The sequence below is a fragment of the Acipenser ruthenus genome, chromosome 45 (genome assembly GCF_902713425.1).
Source record: "Acipenser ruthenus chromosome 45, fAciRut3.2 maternal haplotype, whole genome shotgun sequence".
NCBI lineage: Eukaryota > Metazoa > Chordata > Actinopteri > Acipenseriformes > Acipenseridae > Acipenser > Acipenser ruthenus.
This window is the reverse complement of record NC_081233.1, coordinates 1477090-1503993: the sequence shown is the minus strand read 5'-3', so window position 1 is coordinate 1503993 and position 26904 is coordinate 1477090. Positions and strand designations below refer to the sequence as shown.

The 26904-nt window shown below is 40.2% G+C and overlaps 1 protein-coding gene across 2 annotated transcripts; it reads right to left on the bottom strand.

Moving 5' to 3' along the window:
- Positions 1–1408: 1408 nt before the first annotated feature.
- LOC131720906 (phospholipase A and acyltransferase 4-like) lies at positions 1409–22927 on the bottom strand. 2 transcript variants are annotated; one of them, XM_059013345.1, is made up of 6 exons: positions 22822–22927; positions 22286–22328; positions 3002–3045; positions 2703–2811; positions 2215–2462; positions 1409–1676 (listed from the first exon to the last, which is right to left on the bottom strand). In XM_059013345.1, the coding sequence occupies exons 3-6, from the start codon at positions 3017–3019 to the stop codon at positions 1599–1601; spliced, it is 453 nt and encodes a 150-aa protein (XP_058869328.1). In that variant the 5' UTR covers positions 3020–3045; positions 22286–22328; positions 22822–22927; the 3' UTR covers positions 1409–1598. The 2 variants fall into 2 exon arrangements, with proteins under 2 accessions (XP_058869328.1, XP_058869329.1); XM_059013346.1 differs by lacking the exons at positions 22286–22328; positions 22822–22927 and adding an exon at positions 3269–3567.
- Between the last annotated feature and the right edge of the window lie 3977 nt (positions 22928–26904).

Genomic DNA, 26904 nt, shown 5'->3' with positions numbered 1-26904 from the left:
AATGTCCACAATGTCTGGAAAACGGTGGGAAATGCTCTGTGGGAAAGAAGTACGAGAAATTATACTGAATTCCGATTTAAATTCTTCTACTGAATCAGGCGTTAGTGAAAATATCAGTGAAGAATATTTACCTTCCTCGAGTGGCCCAAGCTCAGACAATGTGACAGGGATCACTGAGCTACATTTTCCTCACTGCCTTCACCCTCACCACGTGTTTACCCGGACGTGTTGTTGATCCTGATCGTTGTTTATTGAGTACCTGTTACTTTTGTCAAAACCTTTCGCTATGACAAAATAACGATTCATCTTTATTTGTTTTGTTTATTTACTATAAGAAATAGTTGTTTACATATTTTCATTGTGTAATAAATTGCTAATAGGCCTACCAACAGATGTGTCGATGTGAGGAGTGTAAATATGAGAAATTAAAAAAAAAACTCACTCCAGTGGGCCCATCCAAACATTCTAAAACTTACTACTCAAAGGGTTCATTCATATATTTAGGAAAAGTCAAAAACTGGCTGTGGCAGCACGATTGCCCTGCACAATGGGGAATTTAGTGTTGGTGTAATTTGTATGTGGAAGTGGGTTTATTGTGTATCATTGTGGGAGTTGATTTTCTGTGATTAGATTATTGTTTACAGACGGGCGCTCCATTGAGACTTGCTGCCTGCTAGGTTTGGTTGAGGGGAAGGAGAGGGGAAGGTTTGGTTGACAGCAAGTGATTGGCTGTGCTGTTCCTCAAGCGGCAGGTGGGCGAGTCTTGACCGAGTGTCCGTCAGTTTAAAAACATCCAGTGGCGATCGCTCTGGGCGACTGCAATGCCATACTTCAGAGGGGAGCTGCGTATACTCAGGAAGAGAGCATCTGCTCTGCAGGAACGGGAGCTACGCAACCCTGCAACTGCAAGGCCGTGTGAAGCAGCAGGAGTCGTCATCTGAACACCGGCTCATTAGTAGATTAGTTTAGGGGATAGTAATCCCATGTAATGTACAGCGAGGGTTATGTAGTGTAGCCGGTTCCTGGAGCGGGACGCCTCGTTTATAAGGCTAGCACTCGCCCTGTGTGTACCTTTTATTTGTAGTTTTTATACTGTGTTTTATTTTTCCTTTTGCACAGCTTGCTGTATGTGTTCTCTGTGTGTTACCATGGCTGGCAACATCACATGACCCTTTTGTTTACTTTCTGTTTTGTGAATAAATCCTGCGTGCCTGTGCTGGCGTTTAACTCCACCTTCCCATGTCTGTGATGCTTAAACAGTGGTTACCCACACACGGGAGACGAGCGCCCTGTCACACGGACACACACATACGATTTACAGCGGAAGAGTATTTAACATTTTAAATGCAAAATGGGTCAAACTGACCTGCATGGCGGTTCTACTGTTAAATGACTACAGTGAAAGGAATTTGATGCAACTTGAATTTTTATTGATTTCATTTTTACAACAATAGATTCATTTTGCTCACCATAATTAAAGAAGTAAGAATATTTTAACAAGCATTTTCTATTGTACTTTGTAAAGAGAAATTGTGCCCTTTATCAGAAAGGCAAGGAACACCACAAAAGATGAAGAAATTCATCAGGTGAATAAGCTGTTACTTGGCAGAAAAAGGGTCCATTTCTGCACGGAAATTTGACAGGTTTTTGCCCACGGATTTGGCTGCACTTTCCCCCTACAGAAAGAAAATAGAAAATGATGAATCCAAACTGCAGTTAAAATGAAATCCAAACTGCAGTTAAAATGACTTCAGCACCTGCCACGTGCTTGTTTGCTAGCTTTGTTTCTGACTATTTTGAACATCTAAAGGCCTGGAAGTTTCCAATTGTAAATCCAAGTGAATCTAAATTCAGATCAGATCGACGGTCATGACATAGAATACATGTTATGGAAATATACAGTCAGTAAAAAGGTCATGTTTCAAGTTAAGGCTTAAATTATACAGTATATCCCTGCAGAGTGGTTTAGTAAATAGACAGATATTCATGTCCCATAACAAGGCATTCATGTGTTACAGTATTGAAAAAACAAAAAGGCATTTTGTTGTATTTGCAGAAACCTTATAAAATGTAGAACCTTCATTGGGTAAATACGGCTATATGGGGGCATAATTAGTTTCGGGAGTTAAATAATACATTATTCTGCTTATTGACCATGACAGGCATTAATACATTATCTAAAAATAAATACATAAAAACATAAACAAATATTACCTCGGGAGATATTTCCTTGCCGTACCGTATTTGTGTAGCAAAGTGTTGACAGTTCTTTCCAAAGGGATCATACTTTATTTTGGTACCAATCATTTTGTCCATGTCTGCTTTCATCTGCTCAGGACTTCTTGGTTCATTATGTTTGTCCAGTTCTTTGTACACAGAGTAGGCACTTTTTCCAGCCACCTTGTTAAGTTCTTCCTTCACCAATTTAGAAGTAATGGCCAAAGGCTTGCTGTTGGACTCTCCTATATAATAATTGTAATGTTGGTATATGAGCATTACATTATGAGAAAAAAATCAATAGACACTGGGAGAAAGCATCTAGGATATTCAAGTTCTAATGATTCCCAACAAGTTTAAACATGTAAATATAACAAATATATCAATTATGCCATAAAAGAAATGAGAAAAATCAATATAAAACACAGCATACTGCTATTTAGATCATATAGCTGAAGACAAACAAACCAAAACACACGTTCTACCTCCTGAAACGTTGACAACGTAATGTTTTCCATGTTCCTGTCCGTAATAAACCCCCCAGTGATGATAGAGTCCACGGCTAAAGGAGATTATGTCTCCCACATTAAATTTCTGGGGGAAAAAATAAACAGCTATGGTTATGAGAAAAGATAAGACACACCGAATACAAAGTGTGGATAATGCATTGTGTGACCACGAAGAGCTAAACAAGATCAACTAAAAGTTGGAGACAAAGATAGTTGATAGTTGTATATTTGAACACAATTCCTGTATTTCAAGAAAGCATAGTACCATTACTTACCGGGTTTTCCTTAGACATCTTGGCAGCGTCTCTCTGTAGATTAACTGAATAGAAACGAACAGAAATTCAAGTTTTGGTTTTAGTTTTTATGACAGAATTTGTTCAAACAAAATAGGAAGTGCAACTCTCTACCTAAATGTCTCTCCAGAAGCGATTAGGGGGTGATTCACACTAGCTGTCAAAGCCACATGTACTTTGTTAGTATTACAGTTCAGTTTCTTTCTAATGCAGTTAATGACATCATCATCATCATCATCATAAACTCACCCCAGTGTAATTCCTTCTTTCCTGAAGCACTGTTATGTTTGTAACATAACGTCAGTCTTTTATATATGCCCTGCTTTTGGGGAAGTTATTGCCCCTTGGGAACGTATTTGCATACAGTCTGACTGCAGAAATACAAAGGAAACCAAAGGAGAATGACAAATGTTTTTGATCAGTTTCGTTACACAACAATGTAGGTTTTGCTCAAGTTCATGCTGAAACTGACAAATGGAGAAAATAAAACGTGTCCAGCAGGTTTCGATGCTTCTATAAATCACCCAGAGAGCTGGGAAAATTGTTCAACTGATCCAATTAAGACAATAACTAGCGTGCTAGCAAGTATAAAGGCTTCCAAAGAAAACATGGTTCAATCATCACAAATAAATCGCTGATACAGCTCGCTACGTTTCCTATAATTAGTTAGTTAATGGGCTATTAAGTTGTATCGTGTACAGAGCACAATCTCACGCTGAAGCGCACTGATCTGTGTTGGATACAGCTGACTGTCAATTCCGGCAAAAATCTTGGAATCGTGGGTTAGCAGCCAATTGAAATGTGGTTCTGATACAAACAGTATTATAAGTGGTCTGTAGTCTGGCTGAAGACAGAAACGCAGTACTGTGACTGCAACGCTGAAAGCCATGGATGAAACAAGGCTGGCATGGTTTAAAGGTTACTGTTATAAACAGTTACTGATACACTGATTTCTGTATAGGGCATAATGTAATGGAGAAGTTTAAGAACACGGATCTGTTGCCATTGCATAGTTTCTAACGGGGGATGATCCCGTGGTCAGTACGCAGCTCCCTACTGAACGAGTACGCAAGTTAAATACCAATTGCAACCAACTTGGCCGCTGAAGTTAGTCCCCAGCTACTAAAAAAAGGTCTGAATTGCAACGAACCCAAAAAATAACTGCTGCTGCCCTCTAGAGCAGGGGTGCACAATTCCGGTCCTGGAGGGCCGGTGTCCCTCCTGGCTTTTGTTCCAACCTTGCCCTAAATTACTTAATTGGACCAATTATTACCAATTATTGGTCTAATTAAGTAATTTAGAACACAGTTGGAACAAAAGCCAGGAGGGATCCGGCCCTCCAGGACCGGAATTGTGCACCCCTGCTCTAGAGGATACTAAGTACGAGACTAAAGTAGTCTAATCCTTTCTATAGACTAACGATTTATAGTACCGTACTAAGTGGAACAAATGTGAAAACCCCCAAAATGTATTTTTGTAACTGAACAATTCATAATCGCAAATCCACGTACCTATATTTTACATATAAAAAGACATATTTACTTGTATATAATTTTTTACATATATATATATACAAGGGATGCCATTACAATATATTCGTGTAGCGTTGTAATGAGTTTCGTGATATTATAACAATACTGAAAACAATACCCCCACACTGATCAAATCACTTCCACAGCGAAAAAATGATCTAACGCCAAAATATTACAATTACAGTTGAGAGAATTTATTAAAACTATCATGAAATAATTGATAATATATTTAAAGCCGTACAGTAAATATGTATTACCCACATGGAACGGAAATGCAATATTTAATATGAGTAATATATATATATTTATGTGATATATAACATATGTATACTTGTCTCAAAGTATGTTTTTAGTAGCCAATGCTACATATTAGTAAGCTGTAGCATGCATGGGGTAGGGGTCAGGACTGGTAGGTGATGCAACACAAGATTATTGATTCACTCATAAGGGGTCGCGGCTCACTTGTATAGCGGATCTGCGCTGTGCTGGAGGTGCCGGGTTCAATCTGTGCATTGCATTTTCATTTATTTTTCTTTTTTAATATATATATTGAATTCAATGTTTAGACTACATACAACACCAAACAATTTGGTCGGTGCTTGCGGGGGGAGGTCTCATTGGGTCAATTGCAACGAACTTGCAAAGTTATTACTGTAATAAAGCCTAAGAGATGTCTCGTCATGTTTTAATAATAATCTCTTTCTGCAATGCGCACATTCTGCAGGCTACTTATCTGCCGTTACAGTATTTCTGATGATCACATCACTGAAACACAAAATAATCCCAATGCAAATGTATATCATGTAAACACATATAATCTACAGTACTATACAATAGTGTCGAAGCATTTCAAATAAATAATTACAATGTGCCCCACACTGTACCGCCCCTTTGTTTTTTCTGCTTCTTGTCGGCGCTCTCAGCTCCGCTCCTTTGGTGAGTCAGTATTGTGTGTTTGTATGCATTTGTTGTAGAATTTGCTGTTTTGTTATTGTCTATTTTTGTTTCATGAGACGAGATGCTAACTGTATTCAGCGACTGAACCTATTTTTTACTGTGCTCTACTAAGTCAACTCGCTGCCCATACGGAAAGGAAATATGTTTAATATATGAAATGTATATATGAAAGAATTTTTATATATGAATAATACATTTTTGAACTTGTAACATATAAAAATACATGGCTCACCGATTTAATTATAATGTTAGGGATTTTGATGAAGACACATTTGAAGAAAATGGAGACATAGATTCGAGAAGTTATGTAGGAGAATGGAGGTCAGGGAAGAAAACCCCGCGTGGAGGCAGTCCTGTGTGACTGCGAGGTCCACAATGTCAGGTATGTCTTTCATTAATGATACATTGTGTGAGGTTTTTTTCAAGCTAATTTATTACTTGCACTGAAAGAACATTTGCAGCCGTTTTATGTTTGTTTTTTTACTTTTGTGTGCGTGTACACCAAAAGAATCTGACCTGAAAGTAAATGAGGAGGACCGAACTGAGAACAAAACGCCAGCCTCTAAAGATTCATAATGCGGAATAAGATACATGGATGATTTGTCAAGTGACTCCGAACCAATCCAGGTAACTTTACACAAATGATTTCCAAATGGTAGCTGATGGCGACTGTGCCTTGTGTAACATTGAGTTAGAGCATTAAACTAAGTACATTTTGAAAAGCATGGGCTGTACCCTTCTGTTTTGGTTTCAGCGCAAAGTGAGACATTTCCTGTTTTTAGGTTTTATTATGATTATAACGTTATTTGTGTTTATTTTATTTAACCTTTATTTAGTCAGGTATGTTAAGTGAGAACTTTTATTTTTCATTAATGACCTGGGAACATACCTAAAGCTAATTGATTCTCTATTGCTCTGACGTTTGCTGAAAAGCCAATACTGTAAAGTATGGGGAGACATGCCAATGTCATGAGTGAAATATGATTGCTTACATTTAGCTGTAGAATTGTTTTGTAGTGATAGTAATTTGTGAATTGCAAGTTTGCATTTTGTATGTAATGTTTTTGTTTACAAAATGTTGAAATGTGGTTTAATTTTTATTTTGAAATGTTGTTGAACAATGGCCGTGGAATAGTTGAAAAACTGGAGGAAGAAAACAATTCACTCAAGCACAAGGTAAGTAGAAATGCAAGAACAAGTTGAGCCCTCTAGCATTATTACACCTTTTTATACAAGTAATTAACACTGCCGTTGCCAAGATTGCATTAGTCACAATATAAGATATAGAAAGTAACTTACTCTATCTTCTAGAATGTCTGTAGTTCATCTGACATATACAAGCATACCCTTGAAATGCTCATTTAAATATTATACTAATAGTTTAATGAACTTTAATAAACTTGTGAAAAGATGTATGTGCGGTTTCTCATTCTGTAAAGATGTCTCATTTAAAATAGCACAATTACAATTAAGTAAGGTGGCCCCCTAAGAGAAACTTTGCAGATTAAAGCAGGGAACATGGGGGCCCAATTTCAAAACTGTATATGAACTTTGGTAAAAAAAAAAAAAAAAAAAAAGTGGATTTCTATCTGTTCATGAAATTGTTTTTTTTTTCTTACTTTTTTAGCAATACTCCAAAAACTCGAGTGCTTGAACAGAAATCATGTGTGCAAATCTATTCCTGATTCTGATTTAGTCACGTTATGGAACGCCTAACCGTTCCACTGGGAATTCAACAGAAGCCTCAGCTGCTTCAATATCTGTATTATTATTATTATTATTATTATTATTTATTTCTTAGCAGACGCCCTTATCCAGGGCGACTTACAATTGTTACAAGATATCACATTATACATTATTTCACATTATATAGATATCACATTATTTTACATACAATCACCCATTTATACAGTTGGGTTTTTACTGGAGCAATCTAGGTAAAGTACCTTGCTCAAGGGTACAACAGCAGTGTCCCCCACTGGGGATTGAACCCACAACCCTCCGGTCAAGAGTCCAGAGCCCTAACCACTACTCCACACTTATCAGCACCTGTGCTGCCTCCTCCCATGAAAGCTGCTGGAAAGGTAAAACTTATCTGTTTAATCTTCATTGTGACAAATTAAATTTGAAGACTGAAATAACTGACATTTGTTTTAATTTCTACCTCAATTTCAGTTTCAATACACTTTGCAAAATCTATTGTCCTCATACATTGTGTTCCATATATTAATCCACCCTGGAAAAAGTGTGACTTGAAACTACACTACAGTTTTAGTAAAGTCTGATAAAGAATGGGCAGATATGACCAGATGAGCACATGGAAAAATTCAACTTATTACTATTATTGCACTTAAAATGTACTGAGTGCATTTCGTATAGTATTGCACTCCCAGAAAAGGATAGGATTGTCTATGTAACTGCACTATTGCAATTCAGGCAGACCACCTTCAGTTTATGTGACCCTTCGAGCAAATTCCACTTGGATATAAACACTGCCAATGTTGCAGCTTCACTATACTGCCAAATTTGTATTTCTGAGGTGGGATAAAATGCTTTTGTCCTTAAGGTTTAGCTGTAAGTTTGACATTCAGTATGCAAATTGACAGGTAATTCGGAGGAGCATTCTGTGATTCTTGAAATTTTAGTCTACCACATTTGCGTGGAAGGGTTGTTCTAACAGTGTGTTGATTAAAATGGGTTTTACTTCAGGTTCATTTTTTTTTTCTATTTTTATTTTTACAGGTGGAAATCCATCCAGGAAGCAATGTTTTTGTTGAGGAATTGTCTTGGACTCTAACAAATAAAGCAACTTCCTGTTCTTCATTTGTGCGCTCTCTAACGCTGGCTGTGTTTGACGTTGAGACGCTTGTCAGAAGCAATCTTCGTGGAGGCTGTAACAAGCAGCAGCAAGATGGGGAGAGAAGATGCGCTTGACTCTACTAAAGATCATGCTGTATACGGTAATCCTGATTTTTATTTAAAAAGGTACTGTTTTTAACATGTATCGCCAATCGTGGCTATACAAACTGATCTCTTGTTGATGGACCATTTGCAGAGGTGTCAGCCCCCACCCCCCAAATTTTGTGAACAAAGGCTTGCATGAAGTAATGTATGGTACTGTGGGATTGGAGATGATGTAGTTTTAGTATCTTGCTTCATTTAGGCATGGTTTTTAGTTTTAAAATCCAGTGTTTAGATGTTTGGCTAACCATCTATTAATGATGCTAATCTGCAAACAACTTATGCTTTGTGTGTGTATTCCAAATGCAACAAAGTCAGATTGGTTCAACAATCAACAGAAAAATCTCTGAACTAAGACACAAACTCAGAAAACAAAATACGGATAAGTCTTCTGACTAGGTACTCATTTCAAAAAGCAAATTTGTAAATCTGACCCACAGAGCCTTTGTCTTTTTTGAGCCAATTGAGTCCTTAATCACACAGGCCTATTGAATTCTTAAATTCAATTACTGTACTTGCTTGGTGAGACACTGCTTGACTTAAATGTGGAAATCTGTTAGTAATTGGCATACACCATGTAGCAAGATGGTTTTGAACTGCAGAATTGTTGTAATAACCGCATGTCTAGAGTGTAAGATTTGGCTCATGTGGGGGAAAATGGCTCCAGTTCTGATGAGTTTGTTGGGGATCATAGATGGACTGCAATCTTCAAGTCTCTCCATAAATTTTAGATTGGGTTTAAGTCAGGACTTTGACTGGCCCATCCAGAACATTGAATTCTCTTGTTGTTCAACCACTTTGCGTCATTGTCCTGCTGAAATGTGAATTTCTTCCCTAGTTTCAGAGTCTTGGCTGACTCAAACAGGTTTTCCTCAAGGATTTGCCTGTACTTTGCACCATACATTCTCCCCTCTATCCTGACAAGCTTCCCCATCCCTGCTGAAGAGAAGAATCCCCATAACATGATGCTGCCACCACCATGCTTGACAGTTGGGATGGTGTTGACTGGGTGATGTGCAGTGTTGGCCTTGCACCAGACTTAACGTTTGGAATTTAGACTGAAAAGTTCAAACTGTCTCGTCTGACCACAAAACCTTTATCCACATGTCTGCAGTATCATCTCCATGCTTTTTCACAAACTCCATAGTGCTTTAAGATGATGCTTTTTGAGTAATGGCTTCTTTCTTGCCACCCGTCCATACAGGCCAGCTTTGTGTAGGGACCATCTTATTGTTGATGTGTGAACACTGACTCCCATCTGAGACTCAGAACTTTGCAGATCTCTCAAGGTCGTTGGCTTCAGAGTGACATACCAAACCAGTTTCCTGCTTTCCCAGCTGCTCAGTTTTGGGAGGGCGACCTGATCTGGGTGGTATGATGCATCTTCCACTTCTTAATGATGGACTTCATTGTGCTGAGAGGAATAATCAGCGTCTTTGAAATGTTCTTGTACCCTTCTCCTGCTCTGTGCTTCTCTACCACTTTATCACTGACTTGTTTTGGTCTTTATCGTTGCTTTGTTGGATCACTATGTGAGTTCCAGCTTAAGTCTTTATATACCCGAGGGAAATTATGTACATGTTAAACCACTTTTGAGTACACACCGGCTGAAAACATTTCATTAATTTTGTGACCTTTCAAACAAATCATTTGCACCTGAGCTGATTTGGGGCTGCAGTAGAAAAGGGGTTGAATACTTATGCAACTAAGATTAATCTGTTTTTCTCTGCAAGTCTTATTTATATGCTATTCTTTTTTATATATGATATTTTTTAACTTTATCAATGTGGAGTAGTTTGTGTAGGTTCTACATGTAAAGTCTAATTTGAAAGCGCCGTGGAGTACACTCAGGTTCCAAACATTGTTATGGGATACACTCCTGCCTATTGGTAGGTGTCACTGAGGTCTATCAAAGCTGCCAATAGGCCCCCTCCCCCCAGTGACCCCCTCGGTCCCGCCTCCCGAGGGTACTTAACCGTCACGCCGGGGAGGTTCGTTCTCTTTCGCGTTGAAACCGTGATGTCGACCGATGCGACCTCGCAGTTGGTGGCCATCGTCTCTTTCAGGGAACCAGGTTTACGGTAGGTAAAATGACGTTCCCTTTCAATTCAAAGATGGCCACCAAACATCGATATGGGAAACGTGTACTAGAGCCATAGCGAGGGAGAAAAGAACGGCAGCATATGAGGGCGCCAGGTCCTGCCTGACCAAGGTCAGCAACATGAGCGTGCAATCTCAAGGACCCTAGTGGCCACAGAGGGCAATGAGGGATCGACCACATTCAGACGGTAGCCCAGCTAGCCGCATCACAAATCTCAGCCATGGAGGCACCTCGGAAGAGGGCCCATGACGTAGCCACACCTCTCGTGGAATGTGCGGCTATCCGCCCAGGTGGGGGTAAGCCAGCACCATCATACGCAGTCGAGACTGTGTCCGCAATCCAATGCGACAGCCGCTGCTTGGCTGTCCCAGGGTCCGTGATCCATGGCAGAAGAAGAGCTGGTCAGACTGACGCAGCGCTCTCATCCTATCCACATAACATCTCAATGCCTGAACTGGGCAGAGAAGGTTCAACTTCTTATCCTCCTCCGACACAAACGATGGAGGATGAAAGGACTCCATTTCCACGGACTGATTCAGGTGGAAGGCTGTAACACCTTGGGGAGAAAAGCAGAGTTTGCACGCAGTGACACTCTGCTATCATCATCCCAAATATGCATACAGGAGCTATGCACAGACATCGCCTGCAGCTCACTAACCTGCTTTGCAGAGGTGATAGCAAGGAGGAAGGCTGTCTTCATGGACAGGTGCTTCAACTCGATGGAGTATATAGGCTCAAACTGGGCCTGCGTGAGAGCCTCCAGTACAATCTCAAGGCTCCTTTCGGGGAGAGTGGCCCTCCTAGGAGGGTGCAATTGCTGAGCGCCTCGGAGAAACCAGGTAGCCAAAAAATGCGTGCCCGGGGACACTGAGTCAATGGGGGCATGGCAAGCAGAAATAGCCGCTAGGTAAACCTTCAGAAACTGCAAGATGGCAGTCATGGGATAGGAGATTGGATCATGACCATTAGTCGGCACCAATCTTGAAAACATTTCCAGTTATAGGCATAGAATGACCTAGTGGAATGCACCCTAGCATTCTGCAACGTACCCATGACTGTGTCAGACAGCCCTAAGGCTGACCAGCGGTCCCTTTCAGGGGCCAGACCCATAGCTGGAGCCTGCCCGGCTCCGGGTGTCAGTGTTCCTCTCGCCTGACTGAGAAGATCCTGGTGAAGCGGGATCTCCCAGGACGGGACGTTCAATAGCTGGCACAGGGATGAAAACCAGATTCTCCTGGGCCACTAGGAGAACTGACGCCTTCTCCGACCGGACCTTCTCGAGAAAGGCCGGGAGCAATGGCAGAGGTGGGAACGTGTAAAGGAGGAGAGGACGGAGCAAGCGAGAGCGCGAGGAGTTTAAAAAATATAGGAACAGTGAAGGCGATTACCCAGCCTGACCTATATGGTTTAGTGATCGTGACTATTTTGTGTGGCTGCTTTGTTTTTGTTTGAATAGTTTATTTTTGTTGTTCAAAATAAAATGGTGCAAGCGCAATTACACCATACCTGCAGTGTCTGTGTTTTTGTTCCTGGCCCATTCTATATTTTTATTGAATTAAGGGTTTAAGTAATTGAGAGCAGCTCATCAGTTGGAAGAAAAACCAGCAGACACACAGCAGGGGGTCCCCAGGACCAGGATTGAGAACCACCGATGTACACAGAACTGCTATACTGGCTGTGCCTAACAAGTTGTATAGCAGCTCTGCTGTGCACATGCTCTATAGGAGCTCTGCTGTGTAGAACACTATCGCAGCTCTGCTGTGCACAACACTCTGTATAGCAGCTCTGCTGTGTAGAACACTATCGCAGCTCTGCTGTGCACAACACTCTGTATAGCAGCTCTGCTGTGTAGAACACTATCGCAGCTCTGCTGTGCACAACACTCTGTATAGCAGCTCTGCTGTGTAGAACACTATAGCAGCTCTGCTGTGCACAACACTCTGTATAGCAGCTCTGCTGGTATTTTATATTGCACTGTCACAAAGACGGCCAGAGTGGGTGGCGTCAGACCAGAAGCAGGAAGGAATACAGAGAGACTTGGGGTTTTGGTATAGCTGAGCGCGTGATCGCACTCAGCATTTAATAAACAGAACAGAAAATAAAAAGGTTGTAACAAAAACACAGGACACGGCACTTGTAGCCAAAATAAACAGACAGACAAAACGGACTAACACTAAACAAACGGTGCACGGAGAGACAAACAAACACGGTGAGAACAAACACTTTACGTTTACGATTTTACTTTGCTTTTCTTTCTCCTTCTCCTTCTCTCTCTCTCTCTCCCGTTCTCCTCTTCCGAACACCCAACCCCGAGTGACAGAAACGTGCATCTATATATACTGTTGTGCTGGGATTCAATTACTAATTAATTACTCACTTGAATCCCAGCACGTGAATTCATTACGTGAAACCCCGTGTTCACATATTATATTTTAAATGCACGTGCGTGATGTGCAATCCCGTGCCTAAATACAAATATACAATTTAAACACACGTGAAACACAGACCCGTTTATATCCCGTGTACCAATCTATACACCAACATTAACATACTCACCATACATACAACAAAGAACACACAAATGCACACAGGGGCGGGGCACTTTGCCACATGCACCCTTAAAGAAACTTGCACCAGTCCATTCTCTTCTTTCGATTACAACTTGGTTTTGGCACAGTCCCAGTTTGAATCTTTTCAATAAAGCAAGCGGTATCTCTTTACATTTAAACGATGTTCTGATTTCTACTCAGCAGCAGGTAGGTTGGAGCAATGTGTGGAAAGAAACTTTCTTCTTGAATCCTGATTTTACACGCCTTCTACTTTCTCAACTCTGCTTCTGTGACCTTCCACACTTCCTTCCATTCATGAATGTCTTAAAGACAGTCTCTATCTTACTTGAGTAAATGTAAACAAACTGGAATATCAATAAAAATTGCACACAAGTTGTAGCTACTTTAACATTAACTTTTAGTTTCTAGTAATTACTTTAAACTAAATTACATTAAAATAATTAAAATCAATCAAACTCAGTTCCTGGAGGGCCAATGCTGCAGTGTCTCTGCTGGTATATATATCAAATACAAAACTGAAAGATCATAATTGGTTAAGTCTCCACCCCCCTGAGTTAATACTTGGTGGAAGCACCTTTGGCAGCAATTACAGCTGTGAGTCTGTTGGGATAGGTCTACCAACTTTGCACACACCTAGATTTGACCATTCTTCTTTACAAAACTGTCCAAGCTCTGTCAAGTTCCTTGGGGATTGTTGATGAACAGCAATCTTCAGGTCATGCCACAAATTTTCGATTGGATTTAGGTCGGGGCTCTGACTGGGCCACTCAAGGACATTTACCTTTTTGTTCCTTAGCCACTCCAGTGTAGCTTTGGCTGTATGCTTTGGGTCATTGTCATGCTGAAAGATGAACTTCCATCCCAGTTTCAGCTTTCTTACAGAGGGCAACAGGTTTTCCTCAAGGACTTCTCTGTACTTTGCTCCATTCATTTTTCCCTTCAATCCTGACAAGTGCCCCAGTCCCTGCTGATGAGAAACATCCCCATAACATGATGCTGCCACCACCATGCTTCACAGTAGGGATGGTGTTCTTTGGTTGATGCACCGTGTTAGGTTTGCACCAAAAATAACGCTTTGCATTTAGGCCAAAAAGTTCAATTTTAATAGCAGACTTCTGAGATAGTGATCAGTATTCATAAATCGTTTTACACCAATTCGCAATTAGCAACACTTTCTAAAAAGAATAAATGTGCTTGTACTGCTATGCAGTAAACTGTCATAAAGACTGTTCAACATTTTACTTCAGCATGTGCTGGATCACAAAGGCAGTTTTCGCCACAGTCAGCTGAGCAGTGTGTCCTATCAAACAAACCGTACAGTGCATATAAATGAATGAAAAGTGACAAAACGTATGTGTGTTAACTTGAATTTGTATTTTATTTAATATGTAAAAAGTGTCGGTAATTTCGAATTGATATTAAACCCTTGATGAGTATTGGCCAGTATCTCGGAATTGTGACCAAACCAAACCCCGATCCAATGTTCATGTGGAAATATCGGCCGGTCCCACAACGCATTTTTCTATCCCAAAGCCAAACGAGGCATTTCCAACATGCAAATGGAGGAGACTCCTTCTCTACCCCGCCATCTCTCCCTCTCGTTGCACCAGCTAGGAGTTCAAATTTAGCTTTGTTATATTGTATAGCGCAATTCTTTACTAACTTTTACAAATGAGCTTATTGGAGGCTTCGTGTTTTTAAGATGGTTCAGGTGCAGTCCGGGCAGACTGACTGGCTGTTAAAGAAATCACATGGATTGCTTTTTAATGCTAAATGTGTATCTGGTATTATAAGTATTATCTACAGTTAATAACTCAGCTATATTCATATTCAGAATGTAATACAGTATTAAGACAGGGTCCAGTATTAGAAATCAGTGTTCATTGGCCATTCCCATACATTCTCTATATGTTTCCACATTGTGGTTGCAATCCACAGGCACAAGGGGCTCAGTGATGTTAACAACTAGAGCCCACAATTAACCAATATATTTAATGGAAAGAAATGGTTCATGTCTTTATTTCTCATAGCTGCTTCTGTGTGTGTACACCAGTGCTATTTATTGTGAGTAATTATCCGTCTTGTCTAAGAATTTGCAGATTATAATTAAAAAAAAAATTAAAAAAAGATATTTGAGAGAGTGCCCGGCGATGAGGGCTCTACCGTGATAGTTGACCGCGACGGGAGTTATATTATCAGCCGTGACGCTGTGACTGAAGCAGCACCGATGCAGCGAGTTTTTCGCAGATAAATAGTCTGTGTTTTGTGTGTCAATATTTATATTTTCTGCCCTCTTCTTCAGAACGAAATGTTCAAACACTAACGCTATACCCCTGGTAATGTTTTTTAGAAGTATATCAGGTTAATTCAAGTTGAGCGCTGTTGTCACAAACAGATCCACAATGGTGTAGTCATGCGCGCAGTTTCTCAGCTTTCTCTTCGTTAGTCTTGGAGGTTCAGTGCGTGTGAACTTGTTTTTGGTAAATACAGCACAGGGTCGCAGAAAGGTCATTCTTTACGAGTAAACTTCCAGGCAGTAACCTCTGCTATTTCTACCCCATGCTTTTATTTAGTTTCTCTTAAACTGTATGATTGTCTCCTATTCTTTATCCAGGACAGTATTCCTCCCTGCTGTCCAGCGGCACAGATTTAGAATCTTCCTCAGACTGCGCTGCGAACTAAACCAGGCAACAGAGCCGCGTCCACAGCAGCAGAAGAGTCACCAGCAATGAGACACGCCAAGGAGTGCGCTGCTCTGTGAGACTCGAGGGGACGCGTTATCAAAGCGCTTCCTCCAGCCTTTAATTAACTGCTATTGATTTAAAAAAGGACAAAACATCATGTTAATGTTACAACATGAAAAAATAAACACACTGAGAGCGCTGAAGAGGGCTTGAAATACAGTGTATCACTCAGCTGTGTGGTTCTAGTTTTGTAAAATGAACAGGTGGTTTACCTCTTTAAAATAAATAGTATTATTATTGTATATGTATTAATCACTGTTTCTAATCTCATACACATGGATTGTCTTTATTCTGTATTAGATGTGTTCTACCTGTTTTCTCATGTTATTGTATATGTATTAATCACTGTTTCTAATCTCATACACATGGATTGTCTTTATTCTGTATTAGATGTGTTCTACCTGTTTGCTCATGTTATTGTATATGTATTAATCACTGTTTCTAATCTCATACACATGGATTGTCTTTATTCTGTATTAGATATGCACTGTCTGTTTTCTCATATTATTGGATATGTATTAATCACTGTTTCTTTCTAATCTCATACACATGGATTGTCTTTATTCTGTATTAGATGTGTACTGTCTGTTTTCTCATGTTATTGTATATGTATTAATCACTGTTTCTTTCTAATCTCATTCACATGGATTGTCTTTATTCTGTATTAGATGTGTTCTACCTGTTTTCTCATGTTATTTTATATGTATTAATCACTGTTTCTAATCTCATACACATGGATTGTCTTTATTCTGTATTAGATGTGTTCTACCTGTTTTCTCATGTTATTGTATATGTATTAATCACTGTTTCTAATCTCATACACATGGATTGTCTTTATTCTGTATTAGATGAGTTCTACCTGTTTTCTCATGTTATTGTATATGTATTAATCACTGTTTCTAATCTCATACACATGGATTGTCTTTATTCTGTATTAGATGTGTACTGTCTGTTTGCTCATGTTATTGTATATGTATTAATCACTGTTTCCTTCTAATCTCATTCACATGGATTGTCTTTATTCTGTATTAGATGTGTTCTACCTGTTTGCTCATGTTATTGTATATGTATTAATCACTGTTTCTTTCTTTCTAATCTCATACACATGGATTGTCTTTATTCTGTATTAGATGTGTTCTACCTGTTTTCTCATGTTATTGTATATGTATTAATCACTGTTTCTTTCTAATCTCATTCACATGGATTGTCTTTATTCTGTATTAGATGAGTTCTACCTGTTTTCTCATGTTATTGTATATGTATTAATCACTGTTTCTAATCTCATACACATGGATTGTCTTTATTCTGTATTAGATGTGTTCTACCTGTTTTCTCATATTATTGTATATGTATTAATCACTGTTTCTTTCTAATCTCATACACATGGATTGTCTTTATTCTGTATTAGATGTGTTCTACCTGTTTTCTCATATTATTGGATATGTATTAATCACTGTTTCTTTCTAATCTCATACACATGGATTGTCTTTATTCTGTATTAGATGTGTTCTACCTGTTTTCTCATGTTATTGGATATGTATTAATCACTGTTTCTTTCTAATCTCATACACATGGATTGTCTTTATTCTGTATTAGATGAGTTCTACCTGTTTTCTCATATTATTGGATATGTATTAATCACTGTTTCTTTCTAATCTCATACACATGGATTGTCTTTATTCTGTATTAGATGTGTTCTACCTGTTTTCTCATGTTATTGTATATGTATTAATCACTGTTTCTAATCTCATACACATGGATTGTCTTTATTCTGTATTAGATGAGTTCTACCTGTTTTCTCATATTATTGGATATGTATTAATCACTGTTTCTTTCTAATCTCATACACATGGATTGTCTTTATTCTGTATTAGATGAGTTCTACCTGTTTTCTCATAATTGTGATATTCAACAATTACTTTATTCTTTCTTTCTTTCTAGACATCCTTATCCAGGGCGACTTACACTTGTTACAAGTTCTCACAGTACAAAGCATCTCATTAGAAAATATCACATTAGAGAACACCACAATACAAGAGCAGTTATAAAAGAACAATAAGAGCAATTCAAGAAAGAGCAAAACAAAGCACACAGAGTAAATTATAAGAGCGAATTCGATAAGAGCAGCTAAACCTGATAGTAACTATTTGCTGATATGAGTCCAGTAAGAACACGTAGCAAGCATGATAAATGCATGAGAATGATTTCAAATAAGTGCAATTACACAAAACTGTATTATTTATACACACAGTACTCTCCTGGTTATCCTGTAAATATTCATTTTGCTGTATTTTAAGAATGTATCTGAAATGTCTGTTTTTGCACAGAGGTTAAGGTTAATTTGAGTCATTTCAAAAGGACAACTGAGCTGTGTTCATATATATATATATATATATATATATATATATATATATATATATATATATATATATATATATATATATATATATATATCTCACAGAGCCAGCTGCCCAGCGTTTCGATATGTTGTACATGTCTTTCTCAAGGGAGCCTGTATATATAATACATGGATGAAGGCTAGATTTGCATCCCGAGCCATTCCAAAAAAACGCATAATAACACAGCAGTGACGTCAAAAAGTGATCATTCCTCTAGAGGAAAATTCGATTGCTCGAGAACATCACTTTCAATTCAAACACAAAATGACTCGTTTTCAATGACTCTCGACAACAACCACAGTACAGAAATGTTCATTAATTATCAACAAAATGAGAATATGTTCCAAAAAAATGATGTAAAGCTGGTACATTCGTATCTCACAAACTGGAGAGGAACGGGAAATTAAAACAAGGTAAAGGCAATCATCCAAATAAAGCTGAAGCGCACACGGATAACGAGACAGAACGTCTGTACAGCCCTGAAACACGACGCTTAAAAAAACACCCGACTGTACCGCTGAACCTCGTCTTCTTTAATATCAGCATCACAAGGGGATCCGTGGATTATAAAAAATAACAGAGGCGCCTCTTCAGCGAGTTACATGGAAAGAATGCCGTCTCGCGTTTCTGTGACATCTTAACAATAAAACACAGTAGTTGTATTGAACCGGCTGTTCTACTAAAGGGCCACACGATGGCAGCATTGGATAAGGAATAGCGAGAGCTGCGTTGCAAATCTGTTTGTGCCTCGCAAAACTGCCTGCGCATTCACTACCAATATAGCAACTGCACACAACAGCAAAGCGAGACTGCAGACATTTGCGAATTGTTAAAAAATATGCTATATTCCAATGTCGCTCAACTGCTTTGTGCCATTTTGGAATATCTCTCATTTTGTGCCAAAGCCCTATTTTTTCTGCGAGGCACAAATTTAGCGAGGGGATTGCGCGAAGATCGAAGATCTGCTTTCCACTACCTTTCAATTAAAATATAACATCGTATTTTTCTCTACTAATATAACAAACTATGGGTTATTACTTTATATGAATTATCATGTTGTGCACGAATATAAGAATTGTTTTTTTCTGTAGTGGTGTACACTGTTCTTTCAAACAGCATTTACCTATAATCGTTTGCGCAATGTATTTTAATACCAAATATATACACTATTGCAGTTTTGTTACAGGATACATTAGTTTATTTCAAATGTAATCACACTTTTAAATATAGGCTGCCCCTGTTTTCATTTACATCCCAAATTCCGGGCCGCTTTGCTTTTGATAATGTCCCAAATTCTGGGCCGATTTGGTTTGCAGATAATGTCTCAAATTCCGGGCCGCTCTGATAACGTCCCAAATTCTGTATTTTCGAATTCAGCCCAGTTTTTGGGATATTCTGCTCAGCTGACAACCGAGTTTCTAAGTCATGCATGCGCAGTTTACCATAAACTGGATCGTGAATTCATTTGAGAGTAACCCTGAGTACATGAATCAAAGCTAATGTATGTTTTACTCTTCCAAGAAAACTTTTTTTCTTGTGAAGAAACATAAATAAAATGTAAATGTTAAAGTATTTCTTATTACAATGAAGAAACTTGAAATATACATGAACATGAATTAAAGCAGACGTTTTCCTTTATTAAAGGCTAATATTAAAACACTTTTGAGAAGGAACATTGTATTCCAAAACAAACAAACAAAAAAAAAGACATTTCATTTGCTTATATAATGCCCATCAGTATATAGATCTGCGTAGGGGTTTATCAGAGCTTCTGGGTTTAAGAGACTTTCAACAACTTCAAATAAATCTTATTGTATTGTATTAGTCAACATTTCCCTTATCTATTCCTGATAGTTTATACTCTAGGCCAGAGTGTTTCAATCTTATTTTGAAACTGTACCCCTTCTACCTGGAGGTTTCAGCTCAGGTACCCCTTTACAATTTTCATTCAACTGAACGGTACCTCAGTTACAATAAAATGGAGAATAATCTGATGACCCCCCCCCCCCCCCCCCATATTTATTTAATAAATAATTTAATGTCACAACAGTTTAGGTACAAACTGCTGGTTTAGGACAGAATAACAAACAGTAGCTTTAATTCTTAAACCTTTTATTTTAATTACAAGTATTTGGATGCACAGAATTAAAAAGACAAGTATTTGGTATCTCTTTGGAAACATTCGTATTTGCTTTATATTCGGCAAAGTTAGTATGAATAATACACAATAGTGTGCAATGGAGATTTTTTTTTTTTACGGTAACATTTACTTCCCATCTCCGTATAATTGTGTGACATTGAAAATGTTTACCTCAAGATAAAACCTCAAGATTGTGATCCCAAAACACTTCACATGGACTTAATCGGTGCTCCTGTTGCATGAATACACTATAATATGTGCATGTTTCAGGTTGCATATATAATGCACATTTTTCACACAAATCCTCGCCAATGAACTCGCTAGTACTCTCTTTAGATGCACAACAGTCTTAGCTAAAGAAATTGGGTTCCTTTAAGTTCGTACGACCCAAGACCGCCATTTGCCGAGCCTTACCCCGATGGTGTTTTTATAATGGGATTTGCCATAGGGAGGGGGTGGTCTCTTATCGTACCTCATATCTCCACGACCCCTGGGGCAACGAAGTAGGGAGCCATCTCTTCATGTGCACATGACTCTCAGCTAAAGAAAATCGCCGACCACGGGTTCCTACGCAACCCCGGCGCCAGATGGCGGGCTTCGCCCCAAAGGTGTTTTATAATGGGATTTCCCCATAGACATTTTTCAGGGTGCTATATCTCGGGTTTCGGGGGTCCCCGAGACTTGAAAATTGGTACGGTGGGTCCAAAATGTGAAAAATTTCCAAAAATGACCCTTCTCAGGGTCATATATCAATGATCCCATGGCCTAGAAGCCGGGTTGAACTTCCTAGAGTCATGTCTGTGGCCCCTCTTTCAAAGGGAGCCATCCGTTTTCAAATGCTACATTTTCAACAGTTTTCCATTCCTCTATCTTGTTTATTTATGATGATATATAAACTCAGTTTAAAGGCAGAAGTGTTTTAAAATAGTTTATTTTGTTTCAATGATGTGTTTGCTTTTCTAAAAACGCAGAACACTGATAACAGTTTTAATTCAGTGTAGGGTAGAATTCATTAGCTCAAGCTATACTGCCAACAGTGCTGATAATGAATCAAGAACACGTAGAAAGAACTGGACCTGCTCACACAATTCCTTCTCAGCATTTTAATTAAAAACTTGTTTAATAGCATTAATAGATGGAAGGCATGGTAGGCTAATGGAAAATAAAGCAGCAATGTTCACATGACTGTAATATACCATGTACTATTGGATCATTCATGACTTAAAACCCTTCATCTTAAAAGCATGCAGATAACATTAACAAAGAAGTCTGGTGTCGATCGCAAGGTGTGTCTTTAGTGTTAATAATAAGATTTTTATACCATCTCCATTTCTTTTAGTTATTTACAATTATTTGATAAGCGATACATTATATTGTATAGGATCTGATCCCTTTTCATGTATGTTTGAGTATTTTACTTTTGAAGGAATCCAGAAGATTTTTTTTTAATTTACTGTGACCAATTATTTTTCTATTTTCTCCCCTCCCAGTTTGAATTATTGCACCACTTCACAAAGACTCCCTTAGTGTCAGTGAAGAGGCCCAGAGGATAATGCAGGTTCCCTCCAGCCTCCACTCTCTGAACAGTGTTTCCCTTTTACACCAGCCAGTATCATGCCAGAGAAGCTCTTTCCAGGAGTCGATCTCCTGACTATAGAGGGAGAGGCTGGCTTCAGATCTGAAACCATTCAGCCCTGTGCACCACCGCGAGACAGTGTCCAGCCGTGGCAGAACAACCCTCCTCTCCAATTCACATCATCCATACGACTCCCCCTCTAGTTCTCTACATTTCTTAGTCCGTTTGTCTTTAAAATAACCTTTACAGTGTTACAGGAATAAATGAAGACATTTAATCAACTTACCTGTTGGGTGGCTTTTGGAATTCCTGATTCGGAGCTGCACAAGCTGGTAGGGAAAACAAGAGCATTAGTGAAGGTTCAGCTGACTCTTAAATGACTTCACTGTGCTGTGTGGAGCATCCTGAGGAGTGTACACTCTGCTGGTCTTTCATGACTGGACTGCTGTCTATACCTCTGTCTGTCTCTCTTTATCTCTGTCTTGGACTGCTGTCTATACCTCCGTCTCTGTCTCTTTAGTAGAAGGATGTTAATATTTCATGGTAACACAGACATTCACTGAATTATTGTTCAGTCATGTATTTGGACTATTGCTGTACCCTTTGTTCTTTACAATGACTAGAAGAGCTCTGATTACTGTAACAAAACTTGTACGACTGCCATGAATCAATTAGAATTAGTAACAAACGTATTCACATATCCTGCATTGTGCTACAAAGCAATTCAACACACACCTGGATATTAAATGCTCAAAATATTTTCTAAAGCAGAAACATTCCATCATCACATACAATAAAATCTGCAGTATCAAGAATACTTACAGGACAATTGCGAGCAACAAGTTGCTGTAGTTTCTTCAGAAGAGATATGCTACCTGTTAACAGCTAGTTAAACAGATGACTGCCAGGGAATGTGTGCTTCCTTAAATAATCCTCTCATGTGGGCGTGTAGATCTGCAAAATACACCCATCTACCAATACAGGGGGGGGGGCAGTGCTAGTAATTACAATGTATCCTCCCTCATTTCAACAACAGGTATCGCCATTGTCTTAACTATGTTTAAAAAATAAAACTGTTGAATTAAAATCACCTTCCTAACTTTGTTCCCCCTCATAACTGTGTTTGCATTGCGGCTGGTACGAGGCTCTGTTTTATGTTTCGTCACTGAATAAATTAGATTTTTTTTTTAAATTAATGTGTTTATTGTTTTTTAAAAGATTTCAGTTTGCATAACTGAGTTACTAGCACCACATGTGTCAATTCTACACATTAGTTGGTTGCAGAACATTGATGCAAAAGTGTTTCTGAAAGGCCAATAATGTGAACGAGGTTGGTTGGTCACTTGCCATCTTTAAAATAATTGTAATTGTAAAATGAAAGAATAGAACACAAACACCCACAGCAAACATTTCTTTCTTTTTTTCTTAATTTCAGTGCTTTCAAAACTTTAGCTTTCCTTTTCAGGAACTTTGAGGTGGAGTTCCTCTGTCAAAGAGGTTATGCAACATATTCTGCAGAATGTGATTAAGTGGCTGCAATACTCCCCAGATAAGGCAGCACTCACCAACAGTTGCCGGTTATCTTAATCAGGGCCGCAGCCAGGAATTTTGGGGCCTGGGACAGGTCCTATGAGACGCTCCCCAGTCATTCGGTCCATCTTGCTCGTTTGGTTGTTAGTAGCTGATTGATCCCAGAATCTCATCAAGGAGCTTCTTGAAGGATCCCAGGGTGTCAGCTTCAACAACATTACTGGGGAGTTGGTTCCAGACCCTCACAATTCTCTGTGTAAAAAAGTGCCTCCTATTTTCTGTTCTGAATGCCCCTTTATCTAATCTCCATTTGTGACCCCTGGTCCTTGTTTCTTTTTTCAGGTCGAAAAAGTCCTCTGGGTTGACACTGTTAATACCTCTTAGAATTTTGAATGCTTCAATCAGATCTTGTTGGCCTTTTTTTATAGCTTCCCCACATTGTCTAGATGAAGACATTTCTGAGTCAACATAAACTCCTAGGTCTTTATCATAGATTCCTTCTTCAATTTCAGTATCTCCCATATGATATTTATAATGCACATTTTTATTGCCTGTGTGCAGTACATTACACTTTTCTCTATTAAATGTCATTTGCCATGTGTCTGCCCAGTTCTAAATGCTGATAGACTCCAACAGAATGTTGACGGACTGCACGAGGATCGCTGCTGTGTATTTTGATCTAGTACAGGTGTAGTACGCTCAAAACTACTAGTCACTTTCAAAACACTCAGTTCACGTTCGTAACACTCTACTAGTCACTTTCAAAACACTCAGTTCACGTTCGTAACACTCTACTAGTCACTTTCAAAACAGTCAGGTCACGTTCATAGCACTCTACTAGTCACTTTCAAAACACTCAGGTCATGTTCATAGCACTCTACTAGTCACTTTCAAAACACTCAGGTCACGTTCGTAACACTCTACTAGTCACTTTCAAAACACTCAGGTCCCGTTCATAACACTCTACTTCTATGCTCAAAACACTCTCAAGTACTTTCAAAACACTCTCAAGCTCAAAACACTTTACTGTACATTAAGTTAAAAGCATTTACATATATGTTTACAGTTATGTTATTACATTTGTATTTCCCCAAACGTTTTTCAGCTAAAGCTAACTGAAAAATACCAAAATGAACTATATACACGTGTCACAAAGACGGACGGAGTGGGTGACGTCCGACCAGATACAGGAAAATAAACAAAGAGAGAGGTGGAGTTTGATGGAGCTGAGCGAATGGTCTCAATCAGCATTTAATGAATGAACAGACAGACAGAAAATAAACGGTTGTAACAATACAAAAACAGGACACGGCACATTCGCCAAAATAAATAGACAAACAAAACGGACTACACAGACAAACACGGTGAGCTTCTATTTTTCTTACAATTATCACAATTACCTCCATCTCCAATCCCGTTCTCCACTCACCGAACACACAACCCTGAGAGGGTGAAAACATGCTGCTTTTATGCAGCTGTACCGAGACTCGACTGCTAATCAATCATTCAATTGGAGTCGCGGTACAACTGCACGTGAATTAATAAAGTGCAATTCCCCGTGCTCACATATTATTACTTTTTACCTGCACGTGAAGTGCTGTGCAATCCTCGTGACAAAATACAAATATACATTTTAAACACTCGTGTTACACAGACCTGTTTATATCCCGTGTACCAATGACTGTATATCAACATTAACACACAACACGCAACATATAACAGAAAATACACACAGGGGCAGGCACTTCGTCACATATACCCCCCCCCCCCCCTGTGCAAAGCACACATGGCCTCAATGGCCACCTCCCCCCCTAAAATCCCAAAAGTCTCGCTCAAAGTCCTGGGCCAAGAACAGGGACTTTAAGGGGTTGATGGGCGGCAATGTTGCCAGTAGCCAGGCTGCTACTGGCCATGCTGTCAGCAGACGTGCTGACAGTGGGGCAAATCTCTCCTCCCACTGTACCACTGGCCGCGGAAATGCTGCCAATGGTGCGGCTGTCAGCAGACGTGCTGACAGCTCCCAGACTGACTCCTTCAGCCGGGGCAAGTCCAGCAGCGGAAAAGCTGCTGGGGTTGGTGGTCTCCAGACCTCCCCCAAGATCTCCGGCAGCGAAACTGCTGTGGGGGAAGGTGGTCTCCTGACCTCTCCCCCCTTTATAGCCGGCAGCTCCCTCTGGGGGGACTCCAGCCCCCAGAACTCCTGCAGCAAAACTGCTGTGGGGGAAGGTGGACTCCTGACCTCTCCCCCCTTTTTCATAGCCAGCAGCTCCCTCTGGTGGGGCTCCAGCCACACTGACCCCTGCGGCCAAGCAGAGCTGACTGCAACCCCTGGCGAAGCAGTTCCAGTGACCCCAGGCGATGCGGAGTGGCTGGCAACCCCAGGCGATGCGATGCGGCTGGCAACCCCAGGCGATGCGATGCGGCTGGCAACCCCAGGCGATGCGGAGCGGCTGACAACCCCAGGCGATGCAGAGCGGCTGGCAACCCCAGCAGATGCCAGGCAGGCATCCTTGGGCGAAGCGAGGCAGGCATCCTTGGGCGAAGCGAGGCAGGGAGTCAGGACAAGCTGGGGTGCAGGTTTTGGCCCTCTTCTCGGCCACTGCGGCCAGGCGGTTCTTCCCCATGCTTTCCTCAGCAGCCTATGCAAGGGCTGCTGAGGACCACCAGCATCTAGTCCTGGTCCTTCTGGTGAAGGGAGAGGCAGCTCCTGCTCCTCTCCCCCTGATGGTGATGGAGGCAGAGGCAGCTCCCGCTCCTCTCCTCGTGATGGTGGGGAAAGTGATACCAGCAGGTATTCATCCTCTGCTGGTGGGGGAAGTGGTACCAGCAGGCATTCATCCTCTGCTGGTGGGGGAAGTGGTACCAGCAGGCTTTCCTCCTCTGCTGGTGGACAGGGACCCAGCAGGCATTCACCGTCTGCTGGTAGACAGGGACCCAGCAGGCATTCCTCCTCTGCTGGTGGACAGTGACCCAGCAAGCATTCACCCTCTGCTGGTGGAGGTGGCGGAGGCAGAGGCAGCTCCTGCTGCTCTGCTCCTGGCGGTGGAGGTGGCGGAGGCAGAGGCAGCTCCTGCTGCTCTGCTCCTGGCGGTGGAGGTGGCGGAGGCGTGTAGTGTCCTGCCGGTGAAGGTGGCGGAGGCCCTCAAACAAACTAAAATAACATGCCTAGCTCTTTTCCGGGCCTAACTGACTTTCTTCTTTGTCCCTCACTACACAGAGAAACAAACAAACAAACAAACAAACAAACAAACAAACACGGCTTGAGTCTGTAGTCAAGTATTTCCCCCATTCACCAACAGGGTAGTATGGATTTGTGTAAGGTGAGTGGAGACTCAGTCGCGCCACGTGTGCTTCAGTCATTCAGTTCTTTTCTTG

Bases quoted from the DNA above. Each gene is read 5' to 3' on its own strand.
- LOC131720906 (XM_059013345.1), bottom strand. The intron at 2,463-2,702 runs GTAGAACGTGTG...ATTATTATATAG, and splicing joins CGTTGTCAACGTTTCAGGAG to GAGAGTCCAACAGCAAGCCT. The intron at 1,677-2,214 runs GTAATATTTGTT...TTCTTTCTGTAG, and splicing joins GCAAGGAAATATCTCCCGAG to GGGGAAAGTGCAGCCAAATC.